Source organism: Passer montanus, unplaced genomic scaffold, assembly GCF_014805655.1.
Source record: "Passer montanus isolate IOZ18808 unplaced genomic scaffold, ASM1480565v1 scaffold6, whole genome shotgun sequence".
NCBI lineage: Eukaryota > Metazoa > Chordata > Aves > Passeriformes > Passeridae > Passer > Passer montanus.
In genome coordinates this window covers 3,209,109-3,223,433 of record NW_024371037.1, presented here as the reverse complement: position 1 = coordinate 3,223,433, position 14,325 = coordinate 3,209,109, and the positions used below count along the sequence as shown (strand labels likewise).

At 38.2% G+C, this 14,325-nt stretch overlaps 1 protein-coding gene and 1 long non-coding RNA gene across 7 annotated transcripts in view; one reads left to right on the top strand and one right to left on the bottom strand.

Annotated features, from left to right (window-relative positions):
* The window catches only part of LOC120510694, an 81,736-nt gene extending 76,643 nt beyond the window's left edge, over positions 1-5,093 (top strand). For all 6 annotated transcript variants that reach the window (XR_005629554.1, XR_005629548.1, XR_005629547.1 and 3 more), the window contains 2 exons: positions 3,840-3,964; positions 4,731-5,093. This is a non-coding gene — a long non-coding RNA (uncharacterized LOC120510694). The remainder of the gene's footprint in view (positions 1-3,839; positions 3,965-4,730) is intronic.
* Positions 1,112-14,204, bottom strand: CRELD2 (cysteine rich with EGF like domains 2). The gene is made up of 10 exons (XM_039726760.1): positions 13,932-14,204; positions 12,918-13,000; positions 11,949-12,059; positions 9,450-9,541; positions 8,280-8,456; positions 6,856-6,954; positions 5,103-5,180; positions 4,251-4,346; positions 3,270-3,410; positions 1,112-1,713 (listed from the first exon to the last, which is right to left on the bottom strand). Exons 1-10 carry the CDS (start codon positions 14,100-14,102, stop codon positions 1,655-1,657), a joined length of 1,107 nt encoding a protein of 368 aa, XP_039582694.1. The 5' UTR covers positions 14,103-14,204; the 3' UTR covers positions 1,112-1,654.
* Positions 14,205-14,325: the final 121 nt, after the last annotated feature.

Here is a 14,325-nt window from a genome sequence, read left to right as displayed (position 1 = left end):
GGCCCACCTTAGACAATTACAGCTGAGAAAGCACTGAAGATTTCACTCTGACTGGCAAGTTAAGAAACATCTAGATAGAACAGTTAAAGAAAACTGTTACAGATACCTTAATACCACTAGGTATTTAAACTACCCTGCACAAGATCAGCTTAGACATCTTTTAACATAAGAATCCAACATAATCAGATTTTGTACAATATTCACCGAGGTGTCTATCACACATACAAATCCTCCATGCACTGTTCACAAACTGAACTGAGATTTAGCTTGAACAGAAGTCTTCAGAAATATATAGAAGATGTCTGATCTTTACTGCTCAACAGAATAGGTCAATCCTATAAATAGCCTATTTGTGTCCCCTTACCTCAAAGTTTGTAACTTCTTCATAGTCAAACCTAAACTGTGCTCTTAGCTGTATTCTACAACCCCTTGTATCCACTATCACAATGTATTCTAAACTTTACTCAATTCCACCAGAGACTGTATCTGGATGGTCCTTATTTTATTTACAGCTGTGACAGTCCTATAGGATATATCCATTTTAGCTCTTATACTTGCCTTTAAGCTTAGAGACAACATATAGGAAGTTGTTATCTATGCTGTTCTTATAAGCTTTCCCTCTGAAATGGCACAAGAGACAAAACGAAAAATTGATTGTAGTAAGCTTGCTCTGCAGTAGCCTGGAAGCAATTACACAGAGCAGTAGGTTGTAGTGAAAGTCCTGTATTCATCAATTATAGAGAGCACTCATAATAACTATGAGCCTTTGCAGGCACGTGTTAGCCAAACCTACTTTTCATCACCTTCTAAACTATTTACACAGTTGATGCAAGTATCTGTCAGAAAGACCTGTTTACCTGCCTTTGAAAAGTTAAGTTGACATCATTCTTCCTTTAGAGGAAAGTGTGTGTGAGAGAGAGGATGTTGTTGGGTTGGGGTTTTTATTTCATGTATATTCCAATATAACTGAGTGCTTGAATTCAGTGCTGAACTGAAATACAGTTTACAGTGTCCTAGGGTTTTGGTTTTTTGAGGGTTGTTTGTGGTCCTTTTATGGTTTTGGTGTTTTTTCACTGACTTAAAAGAAAAACAGGCATGACAACACATGAAGGTATTAACATCTTAAAAATTTTAAGGCACATTCCAACAAAATACACTTTTATTGAATGCAATATTAGGCATTCTATTTTGTTTAAAGGAACAGTGCTTCCCTCCCCACCACAGAGATTCCCTTTGACAATTTCCAAAAGCTGTATTTCAATTACAGAAATATTTCTCATGATTAGAAACCACAAACTTCAGTCTAAATTTTCCTTGAATTATGAAGTGCAACTAAATTCTTCCAGAAGATAACAGTTTTCAGTAGGCACTAGAATGAAAAGCCTGCAAGTTGTTTACAGTTGCTGGGTACAGTGTTATACTAATTCAAATTTTATACTAACCCATCTAGAACGTTGTTTTTGAAGAATTATATAAAAAGTGGGATTTAAGAATAAAGAAATGCAGCTTAAAGAGCAGGTTGTCACCATTTAAAAAAAAAGTCTTAATGGCAACCTGCATATTTCATACCACTTCCACAGTGTGTCAGCTAGCAGAGGCTTAGTCCAATAATTTAAAACTTTAGATAGGAATGTCTTTTGGTTCTGAATGCAGATCATAAGTCAACATGTTCAGTATGTGAAGGCTCAGTTGTTACACTCTCTACTTCTTCTCCTGTGAAGTTAAATAGCACAGTTAGAATACAAATCTACTATCAATTATACATATATAATTAATTATATATATAACTGTGATTTTTGAAATAAGGATTTTTTTAAAAGACAAACCCAAATCAACATATTTATCAAGACCAGAGAAACAATTAAGCCACATATAACACCTACTTGCACCATTCTCCCAACCTAAGCTTGTATTTATTTTTTTTACTACAGGCAAACAAAATTTTTCAAATAAATTGGTATTATACTATTAGTGGAAGGAAAAAAAAAATCAGCACAGGCACTTCTATTCTAGGCTTTCGTTTTCAGCTATTCACAGTGAATTTCCTCCTTTCCACACAACCTGTCAGTAGCAGTTTTGGTATTTGAAAAAGTAGGGCAAGTCTTATTCAGAATTGTTTTTATAGTACAAACTGCTCAGATCAGATGTTAAAACAACTTTTTAAAAAGCAGAGCAATTTCATTATATTGTGAAAAGCATCATCTAAACAAAAAAAAAAAACTAAGCCAATTTATCAACCTTTTATTTTACTTTTAGTCTCAAGATATCAGACCACATTAACAAAGGTAGTAACTGATACCCTGCATATCTGTACCAGAGAAGTACATAACTGGTTCTATAGGACTATTAACAGAGAGCACTGAGAGTAAAAGGAATGAACTGAGTGGCCTTGAGCAGCAATACAACATCCACCATTACAACTTTTTAGTAAAGATGAAGAAGTCAGTCTTGGACATGGAAATGGGAAGACAAAAAAATCACCCACACAAGCTAAGAAGCAAAAAGAAGAGGTGTGAAATTAGGTGTCTCTCATCTATTCTCCTACAGCTGTTATTGCAAAATAATCGAGTTTTTCTCTTTGGAATTGTAAAAGAGACTAGATGGAGTAATGGAACATTTAATGAATGTAGTTCTGTCCATATGGGTCAGCACATCCTAGAAAAAATGATAGTTTAATTTTTTGACTGAAGTCATAATTTAAGTGAAGCTGAACAGTTCCCTATGACTGACAGGTATGGATGTCTTCCCCATTTTCATCTTAACACCAGCTCTGGCACTTACACGATTACAAAATAAACAAATTCAGCTTTTTCATCCAGCAAAAAGAATTTGTAATTATTTTTTCAATTTGTAATTTTCAGAGATTTCAATGAGCTGAAGATTGCATGCAATCAGATAAACCCTTAAGCCACTACAATTAATGATAAAGGAAAGAACTGGGGAGGACAAGCTCATTTTTATGACAGCAGAAATTTGCTAACTCATTTTATGTAACAAAGCAAATCCTTAAATGACTAAAAAACACAATCTCGAGTTAAGCAAAAATGCAGCAAGACAAGAAGAGAATGTTTAAAAACATAAACTATGTTTAAGCAAAAAACCACCCATCAGTGTGGCCTCCACTATAAACTATTGATACAGATCACAGCTGTGTGAAGATGAGAAATACTGTGGAGGGATTTACAAGTAACTAGACCCTTAGACTTACATAAAACTCCAAGTTGTTGATACAGCATATTTTTTAAAATTGTCCCTGAAAAGCTACTTACCTGGTTTTACAGTTTGAACACATGTTCCATCCTTCTCTTCAAACCCTTCTGAACATACACACTTGTAACTACCTGACGTATTAACACAGTCTTGGTTCTCTTTCGTGCAGACCTTTTCAGGAAGGTTACATTCATCTATATCTAGAGACAGCACAGGGAAAGAAAAAGTCCACTGCTGTTATTTTGTCATAAACCTTATTTGTGCTCAATCATATAAACAAAATTCTATTCAAATATGAAAAACACTGAGGAGCAGAATGCTGCTGCAACAGATGTAACATCTGTTAAAATAATCTAATTCTTCATGATTTGGACTATTTCAAAGTTATTCATATAACACTGAGTACTGTTGCTTTTTAATATTTTGCAAGTCCCTGTACGGAGAAATGTATTAAGTAGTTATGTTTGTCATAATTAGGCAATTCATCTTAACCTACAGAACATTTCCTCCACAGTCATTTTCTATTTATGCCATCAAAGTATAGCTAAAGGGAACAGAGCTTGTAAATACCACAATATCACAGTTAATAGCTACTTCAGATTATGCATATGTCTTGTTCTTTCCCACAGAGGAAGTCTAATTTCACGTTATAATTCCCTAAGAAGGAATATAATTTGAACTTGGACATTGATGGATTATCACAATGCCTGCCTTTCTGCTACAAAATGAACAGAAACACAGATCTGATGAAGTGGTAAGTAACTGACAAAAGACTCATGTAGCTGTTTCCTGAAGCTACTATAAAATACCTTGTTCCTTCGTACCAGTGATTCACTTTAAGTCTTGTCAAGCATATCAGCTCAGAAATATAAAGTAATTTATTGAGAATGTCTTTGCACCTAATATCAGAATGACTGGGTTCACTTTGACAGTCATGAAAGCTGAAGCACACAAATGTGAATGCACTTATGAGCTCCTCAGCATGGCTAACCAAGAGTGAGCTAACCAGCATTCTACCAGCTGCTGCTAAATCCACCAACCTGTACACTTCTCATCTTCCTTCACGTATCCAGATGCGCAGGTCTTACATTTTTCAGAACCTTCTCCTGTGCAACCTACACAGCTGGCATCACATGCTAAAAATAAAATATTTTATGCATAAAAAAATCGTGTATCTGGGGTTTAAAATACTACCCTTAAAGTCAGACAGCTTACCCACACAAGGAATCACAGAATGGCTTGGACTGGAAGTTGACCTTAAAGATCATCTAGCTCCAACCCCCCCTGCTATAGGTTGGATGCCTTTCACTAGACCAGGAAGCTCAGAGTTCCATCCAACTGGTCTTTGAACCCATCCAGGGACAGGGCATTCATAACTTCTCAGGTCCAGTGCCTCAACACCCTCATAGTAAAGATTTTCTTCCTAATATATAATCTAATCTATTTCTCCTTGAATCCATTCCCCCTTGTCTTGTCCACTACATGCCCTTGTAAGAAGTCCTTCTCCACCTTTGTTTTAGGTCTCTTTAGGTACTGAAAGGCTCTGGAGCCTTCTCTTGTTAAGAATGGACAATGCCAGCTCTCTCAGCCCGTCCTCATAGGGGAGGTGACCCTCTTGATCAAGATTTTCACAGCTGTCCTCTGGACCCACTCAGGCAGGTCCACGCCTGCTTTTGTTGGAGGCCCCAGAGCTGGAAGGTCTCACAAAAGCCAAGTGGAAATAACCAGAAATCTCTTGTTTTGCTCATATAATGGGTCTAAAGCCTCACCCTGTGCCCAGTGAGGATCAGACCACACTGTACCAAATACCTATCAGGCATTTTCTAAGCATTACCTCTGGCATTAGTTAAGGATTCTAGACAGTACAATACAACAGAAGATTGAAAAGAAACCTTTGCATGAGAAAGATCCATCTGTGTTCAAACAATACTGGTGATCTTTGCAAGGAGAAGCAGCACATTCATCTAAATCTGAAAGATAAAAAGTGACAAGTTACTTAAAATAGTAGTTATGATTAAATAGACACACTAATACTTGAATGCTATAAACTGACTGCATTGAGAATATTTGTTGCAATGAGTTTGGGGTCAGGTATGCAACATGGTAGACACAGAACTAGCATGGTAACAAACACTGTTTTGTTCAGCTTAAACCTGTATTAAAAAATCAAAACTGATCCTCATATCCTTTGTGATGACAATAAGAAATGTATCAAATTCAATATAAACTTCCAGGATACCTGCAATCCCTGCCATTTCCAAGTCATGCATTTATGCAGATATCATAATAAACAAGCAGACACACTACTGTTCTGGAACACTATTTTCTCCTGTACTCCTACATTACCAAGTTACAGAGCTTTTTATATGACTAAAAAACTATACTACTGCACATACGTGCCCCTCTTAGTATTCTGCAGAAAGCAAATTGGAACAAACCAAGTCATGATTAAGATGAGTCAAGCTGGAAACCTATTCTACCGCAGAGTTAAAACACGCAAGTCTTATGATATTGAGGAAAGGGTGCCACAGTATTTCATTTAAAAATTCAAACAAAGGCTATTTCAGTCCCTCTCCTCCTGTCATTGCTGTCACTCTCCTCCTGTTGCTGCACCCATCATTCCTACTGATTACTCAATTGATTTATAGTTCATTAGTGGCAATAATTATCTGGAAAAAACTCAGCCGTACAGAAGAGAGTACCAAAGCATCTTAAAAATGCCCTGGGAGTGCTCAGTAGCTGCCTAAGCAGGTATTGCAAGAGCTGTAATTCAAAACCAGCTCTCACTTGCACTCTGAAAAGGAAGCAGTGTTCATATAATTTCTAAGACACTGTTTCCGGGCATTATGTTAGAGGTCTTTAAAGGGTCAAATTCAACCACTTAAACAGAACATGTTACTCTCCCCGAGTGCACTCCTGCATTGGGAGTATTTTTAGTGTTTGCATTTTTCCTGAAATATTTCACACTTATCTCCTTGTAAACAAACTTAAATGCTAAGATAGAAACAGGTAAGAAATTAATGGAAGCACTGATCTTGATGGTATTCCTGTCCAACAACAGGAAAAGTCAGCATGCATGGCTTTATGCTAAGATAGAAACAGGTAAGAAATTAATGGAAGCACTGATGTCTCCCGGTATTCCTGTCCAACAACAGGAAAAGGCAGCATGCATGGCTTCTAGTGAAGAGTTTGAACTCTACTAGGGCTGAGCATTTATGACAAAATTATGTGAAGGTAAATGTACAATTAGTACAAAACATGTAGTAAAGTTTATATGAATCTTCCACTAATTGACAAATAGCTTAAGTCAAGAGCAGAACATTGTTTAGCATACAAATAAACACCAAGAAAACTCATGTCTAAAAAGAAACACTCCACTTGCTGCTCTATGAATCCCATTAAACTAAAAAGACATACAGAACAGTATGATAAAGGTAACTATCGTCAGAAGGCAATCATTGGTGAGAAAATACTGCTTTCCTGCAACACAAAGTAAGTTAGGAAGAGAGAGACTAATAAAACTGTAGAAATCTAAAGTGAAAGATAATTTCCATAAAACACAATAAAACTTGGAAGGGATGCCATCTAATCTTACTAGCCAGTGTAACTACAAAACCCATTTGAAGTCTGCCAAGCATTACTCACCCACACAAGCTCCACCTTCATTTTTAATCCAGCCTTCTTTACAATCCTGGCAGTCCATGTTACTTGAACCAGTACATGTCTTACAGGCAGCATGGCAGGCTGAGAGGAGAAAACTTCAACCTGAGTTTTGTTGAAAGATCCCAAGACAAGTTTGGGCAAACAAACTCTCAGAGAAAACTTTATTTAGGATTCAGTGGAAGTCATCATTTTTTAGTAGCTTAAAAACTCCCATTCACAAGACAGCACCTCCATAAGACCAAGATTTAATTTAGAAACATGCAGCTATCTGACCAAAACAACTGCAATATCCCAAAATACCACCAGAAACCAAACCTAGCAATTACAGTTATTTGCACCACTGAAAACACTGCCATGAAATTCTAGTGACTAGAAGTGGCAGGTCCAATTTCTAAAATATTTGGAAAGAGGAGATCAGGAAGGCAAATTTAGCTCAGTTCCTCAAGGCTGGGACATGAGTTTAAACATCAAACTCTGAACCAACCTAATGAATCTACCCAATGAATCCTCACACAACTTACATTTGGAACTAGCTATGAGAGCAATGTATGAAGTGATTTAACTCTGAAGAATTCAGAAGGAACTATACTAGAAATCCAGCTGTACATGCATATTGTATACATATATATAACATGCATATATAACACAACCTATGTAACATTTGTATGCTATATATTGTCATCTAAAAAAATCATAGAGAAGAATTACTACACAACCAGATTAAAAAAACCAAATATAGATTATAATTTGTTACTAAAATCACAAATAAATACTATATTTGCTTTTTGGTTTGGTTTTGGTTTTTTTTTTTTTTTTTTTTTTAATATAGACAAGAATATACTTTATTTAAAAATAATCTTATTATTAGACGCCAGGGGTCAGGATGCAGCTCTTGCAGAATTTCATCAAGGGTCTAAGAAGAATTGAAAATCTGACCAATGCAAAATTTTATTCCTATGACCTGACTTTGTTTCAAAATTAAACTTAGGCATATCTAACTGGAATCTAAGTAGTTTGCAGTACAGATCAACTGCTTCCATTTCTTCCATTTAAGCTTATCTGAGATGTGAGGAAAACCTAGCTTTTAAAGCAGTCCAGTATGTAGTAATTTCAGCTCAAGATTTTAACAGTACTTTGGAAGCAGAGAAGCAAAGATAAGCAAAGATTTTTATGAATTCTTCTTCTTAAAACAGAAAAAAACCCAATTTAAAAATCAAGGGCAGTGTGGAAAGATGACTTAGCAAAGAATTAGAATTCCACTAAAGTAACTGATGTGTCTTTTATGCTTAAAGCTGACCAAACTGTGTTTTGTTTCTACATTTGTTAATTTCAAATGTTTCTAGTTTTGCTTGCAAAAACTGAAGAAGTAACATGAAGATAATAAGCATGTGTTAAGACCTTGTTACCTGTACAAACAGAATGTGTCTCGTTTCTCAAGGAACTGAAGTAACCACTAGAACAGTCCAAACAAAACTGTCCTGTGTACTCCTTCTTACAGCTACATGAGCCATCTCCACCTCGGGTACCATCACCATCACAGTGGCCATTTCCATGGCAAGGTCTTTCTGATCCACCATGACAAGCTAAAAAAGGATCAAAAATATTTTAAAATCAGAAAATAACTTTCTACTCTCAGACACAAGCACCTGAAGTCCCTCCATCTTTACAGAAAATAAAATAAAAATTAAATTGTCACACTAAAGTAGGATATAATTTCCAAGAGTCTTTTTCACCCTTGAGAGTAACTAAAAGTTTTGCAATAAGGCAATGCTTAATAACATATTCAAGTATAAGGAAAACTCAAAGCAATCTCCAGGGAAGTTCAGTTATCAATTTGATTTCAGGTAAAGACCATGATTTAAAATTTTATTTATTTTCCTAGCTTCCTGGACTAAATTGGTATCTTTGTTTCTTCTGTATCTCTGAGAAGGCTCACATTACATTTGTAAAAATCTACCAGGTATCATTTAGATCAATATAGGGAATGGGGACTAAATTTTTACCAATATATTAAGCAGCCAAAATCGATCTCTTAATAAGGTGTGAAGTTTTAGAGATTTACAAATTTTACCAGCTTCAGAGGCCAAGATCTCTCATCACTTTTGCAAAGACCTTACTTTCACCTCCCACCTACTTTTACCCAATTTTTGTCATTGCCTTTTTAATTGATCCTCAGTTGCAAGTTTCTTCATTTAAAACCCAACAGCATTTGGGTTGTTTTACTCTTTACACTGATCAAGGATTCTTGTCTACATAGAATCTGCAAGGTCACCTAAACAACAGACTTCATGTTACAGAGAGCCTTTAAGGATGGGCCAGGTGTGGATATTAGCATCAGATTGATTGTTTCTGCACATCTTGGTACCTTTGACAGCTCAGTACATTACTACATGCCCAGAAGACTTTTATTCAGGCAGAATATTCACAGGGTAGCCACTCAGCTATGAGGCAGCAAGCAGGTACATACTACACAGCAGCCTGTGTCTCATGCAAAATATTGTACATCATGTATTTCTCTGTGACAGTAAAGACTGAAACAAACAGGTAAAAAAACTGCATCTGCTACTGAATTTTACCAAGGCAATCGGGTCCATAAGTTCCAGCAGGGCAGCAAACTTCTATTGTTTCAATGCAAAACCACTTAAACAAATCTGGATACTTCTTCTTTCTGTATATGAAAAACATTTACAAACAAAAAGAACAAACGTTCTTTAAAAGCCAGGTCACACAACTGACCCAACACAACACAGGAGAGAAACCTATTACACATGACAGATTAGAAACCTAATTCTTCTGAAGATTTCAGGAATCAATTTCTAGAAGAAGTTCTCCAATTTGAAAATGTACCTTCTAAAATACAATACTATTAACAAGCTCTACTCAAATTTTATAAACTACATTTAGGAAAAAAGTGAAATAAGAGCAACAAATAAAATCAATTTTTCTTCATACATGCACACACACCTTTTTTTAAACACCTTACTTTTAGGGAAGGTTTAGATACAGTTTAGACAGTCTTAATTATGTATTTCTCTTATAGATACTTGCTGTATCTTTATCTCAAGTATACAGATGATTGGCTACTTGATGGTTGGGTTAAAATTCTCCTTTGTTTTTTAGCATTGATCGAGTATTACGGGAAGGTTTAGATACAGTTTAGACAGTCTTAATTATGTATTTCTCTTATAGATACTTGCTGTATCTTTATCTCAAGTATACAGAAGATTGGCTACTTGATGGTTGGGTGAAAATTTCTCCTCTTTTTTTTAGCATTGATCAAGTATTATTTTAGAAGCCATTTTTAAAATGAAGAAGTTAGTTATGTGCTACTTGAGCACCAGCATACAACCCCAATTAATTGAGTCCAGCTCCCTGCTCCTTACAGGACTTCCTACACTAAAGTATGAGAGCAAGAGTGTCCTCCAGATGATTCCTGAACTCTGACAGGCTTGATGCTGTGGGGAACCTGTTCCAGTGATCGACCACCCTTTATGCAACAACTTGTAAAAAATGCTTAAGGTATTAATGGGCAAAGAAACTGTCTTTGGAAACTACCACAGAAACTGGATGACATTTGGATACTGCACGTTAAAGAAAGGAAGGCAATCAATCAATTGCATGCACTCAAAAGGCCTATTAAATACAGAAAATTTCCAAAATTCAATGTATTTTATTAATTGTTTTGATTATTTTAGGAAGTTTACTATGCCAAATTTTCTAGTTAAGACTAGTTCTGCAAATTTTAGCCAAATTAAAGACTCTGAATTGCATAGTTTACCTTTCTAGAAGGCATGTCCTATGAGGAGCACCTAAGGACTCTGTGCTTGTCTAGAAGGTGGTGGAGGGGGTGGCCTCATTGCCCTCTGCAGCTTCCTGAGGAGGGAAAGGGGAGAAGGAGGTGCCGATCTCTTGTATTTAATGACAGGACACAAGGGAAGGGCTCAAGGCTGCACCAGGAGAGGGTTAGACTGGACATCGGGAAACATTTCTTTACCAAGAGGGCAATCACTGGCACAGGTTTCCCAGAGAGATGGTGGAGGCCCCAAACCTATCAGTGTTTTAGAAGTGCTTGGACAATGACCTTAACAACATGCTTTAACTTTTCATCAGCCCTGAAGCAGTCAGGCAGTGGGACTAAGTGATCATTTTACATTCCTTCCAACTGAAATATTCTATTTTCTGCTCTGCTATTGTACTCTATTCCCTTCACGATGTGTTAACATATGTACAATCCTGTATACTCAGGTAAAAGGATAAAGCAGTCATTTAGAAGAAAGTAGAGTATCAAAAAGCCTTATCCAGTTATGAAATATTATAATGGCAGTTCACCCTGTTGAATTCTAGCTAATTAGGAGTGCTGACAGACTAAATTAGTGAAAAATACTTAGAAGAAATGCGATTTGGAACTAAAAAACCTAAACATTAAGAAATGTAAATGTTACACTGCCATCCATGCACTAATTGTATTTAAGACTGGCATACAAAAAAGCTTAGCTATAACACAAATCCCAGTCTAGCTTAAATTGCAGGTAGAAAAGTCAGCTGCTACTCTACCATCTGCAAGAGATTCAACTTCTACTCTGATTAGCATCAACTATTCTTTTGATTGCTAGGAGAACAAAATGTAGTTTCAGGGGAAAAAACCAAGCAAACAAAAAACCCACAAGAGCTAAAGAGCCCTTTGCAGTTTTGTGTCAAAGGAAAATGTAAGGGACTAAACTTCAAAATTTTCCAAAGTTAGTTTGCCTTGATATCCTACTGGTAACTAAGTAGACAATGTATAAGAAACAAGCGTAGATGCATTGGTGCAACACTGCTGGAATTGAAAATCAAAAAGAACAGCAGCACATGACACTAAAAGTTAGCCTGAAACCAGCAGTACCCAATGGCAACTCTTGAAAGACAATGAATAACTACTCATACTGTTATTGTTCAGGCACAAGATCTAACATTATTAAATGTTAAAATTTAATATTGAAGATATTTAACATTATTAAATGTTAAATTTAATATCTAAGAGGATGCTCTTAGATAATTTATTCACACAAAGATCTCCACCAAGAAAATATACTTACAATTTGAACCACCATTTCTCTATAAGTTCTTCATGTTCTTCTACCATGTTGTTACACTCAAAGTTACTACTGTCACACAGATTCTCTATGATCTCTACAAGACGAATTTCACTACAACCAGAGAAGGAAAACAATAAATTTAATTTAAACTTTCCATACAACTCAAGACCTCACAGAGCAGCCAGACTTCAGTGAGAATATTTCATCAGTTTATGGGGTGCCCTGAATTAGTTTCAAAACATTAGAGTAAAGAACTAATAAACATTACTTCAGTCAAAAAAGAAACCCAAACCCAGAATAATGACCACAAGAACATTGTGACTTGCTCGCATTTACTATATTTCTAGATTGCAGGTTTAATAGATTTTTAGCTTCCCAGAAAATTGGAATGCAGTTCTTTAACGAACAATAAATTTAATGTATTTTTATTTGACACAAGCCTGTGAATCTCACAGCAACATCTCAGTGCTCCAACTAAGATAAAAAAGTGACTTTGAAATGCAGGACTTTTCTCCATGGTCAACCAGATATATGTACAGTAATTTGCCTTCTCTTTGGCACTGAAACAGTGACAACTCTAGGGAGAAGATACTGCTTTAATTCTAAATCAAGCGTTTCAGTACTCTGTACCTTTTATTACTAGCAATAAAGTATTGGCCATTATTTACATTTATTATTTTAAGACTTGAATAGGTAAATAGATAAAAAAACAACTACTATGAATAATAACAGAATTAACTTTTGTTGTTTTCAGAAACAGAAGGCAAACAGAGGCAATAATAAGGCGTTTGAGCCTTTACTATAATCCTGAGATTACAATGTTATGTAACATCATTAAGAATTTAAGGTTTGGACAAGAGAAACTTTAGGTGCCAAGTTCAGTATTGAAGTTCCAAACAAACACTGGTATAGTGAAGTTACACACAGTGAACAAAAAATGCAGATGAATGAGAAGTACAGACAGCTCACCTGGACTCATACTTTGACAGTGTCTTCTCTTCCCAAGCAGTGTTTCCACCACCAAAGTTTTTTTTAGCTGTATCTGCTAAACCCTATAAATAAAAAGCACCAGGAATTACATAGGGTTTGTTTCTAACAAAAATGAAGGCAATAACAAATGCTTACATAGGAATTATGAAAAGTGCCATGCATAAACTGCAGTAGAGCTCTCAAGCTGCTGATCAAATTCCTGAGTGAAAGCAACAGCTAATGACAACACAAGAAGCAAGAAAGTGTATGTCACAGCATAACATGATTAAATTTTCCTAATGCATACACAAGGACGTTACAGTCTTGATTTACAAAAGAAATCCAAAAAACATGCATGTATGAAACTTTACATTCTTCTCCCTCAAGTTCTCAGGAAAGTTATTTATTTATTATCATTTGAACAGGACCTCTGCTTCATTCAGTTTTGATAACAGCGCGGGCTGCACCAAGTTGTAAGTGAAGCACACAACCTGTACGACAAGGCGATCAGCACAGCTGTCCCCAGGCACAGCCGATGCCACCAGACGACACCTGGCAGAAAAACCCGCAGTTCAAGCGACCTGGCGAGCCTGCAGCAGCCGATACGTGTAAGGAGAGCACCAAGCGCCGCTCACCAGGCGCAGCAGCCCCTCGCTGCCGGCGCAGAATTTACCGAGGCACACGCAAGGCTGCTGCAAGCGGCAACAGACAGCGAGCGTTTGTGGATGAAGCTTTCCACCAGCACTTCCCACGGAGCTGGACACGCTGCAACGCAGCCAGCCTTTCCACACAACAAGCACCAAAACACCTTTGGCGGCGGAGACGGAGGAGCTCTGCCCCACACCCGCCTCAGCACTGGGACCGCTGCCGGAGCGGACCCGCCGCGGCTCCATCACCGGGCCGGGCGCCGCCCGGAACGCGGCTCCGGCGGAGGCGCTCCCGCAGCGCCCCCGCCGGGAGCCCCCGCGAACCCCTGACGCACCACGGGCCGCCCGCCCGCACCCCGCGGCCCACCTGGTTGAACCTGTCCACGATGCCCCGGCAGGTGGAGCACGCCAAGCGCCGCCGCTCACCGGCGCCGCGAACAGGCGGCGACAGCAACAGGGCGGCACAGAGCAGCACGGCCAAGGCCACGCGAGACGGCCGCGGCGCGGGGCCCGGTCGCGGAGAGGGGCCGGGCCCCATGGCGAGGCCGCGGCACCCCCGGACGCGGAGCGGGGCCGCCCCAGCCGAGCCCCCTCAGCAGCGGCGGCCGCGCTGGCCCCGCCCCAGCCCCGCCGGCCCGCGAGCTCCATTCAGATTTCCGCGTCAGCCCCACGCGCGCACCGGCCGCGGGCGCTCGTTGGTCGAGGCGGCGGAGCGAAGGGACGTGGTCCAATCAGCGCCCGCCACGCTCCGGACCAATGGG

Coding starts and splice junctions, on each gene's coding strand:
- CRELD2 (XM_039726760.1), bottom strand. CDS start 14,102: ATGGGGCCCGGCCCCTCTCCGCGACCGGGCCCCGCGCCGCGGCCGTCT. Junction 3,411..4,250: donor GGAAGATGAGAAGTGTACAG/GTTGGTGGATTT, acceptor TGCTGTCTCTAG/ATATAGATGAATGTAACCTT. Junction 1,714..3,269: donor TGTTCAAACTGTAAAACCAG/GTAAGTAGCTTT, acceptor TTAACTTCACAG/GAGAAGAAGTAGAGAGTGTA.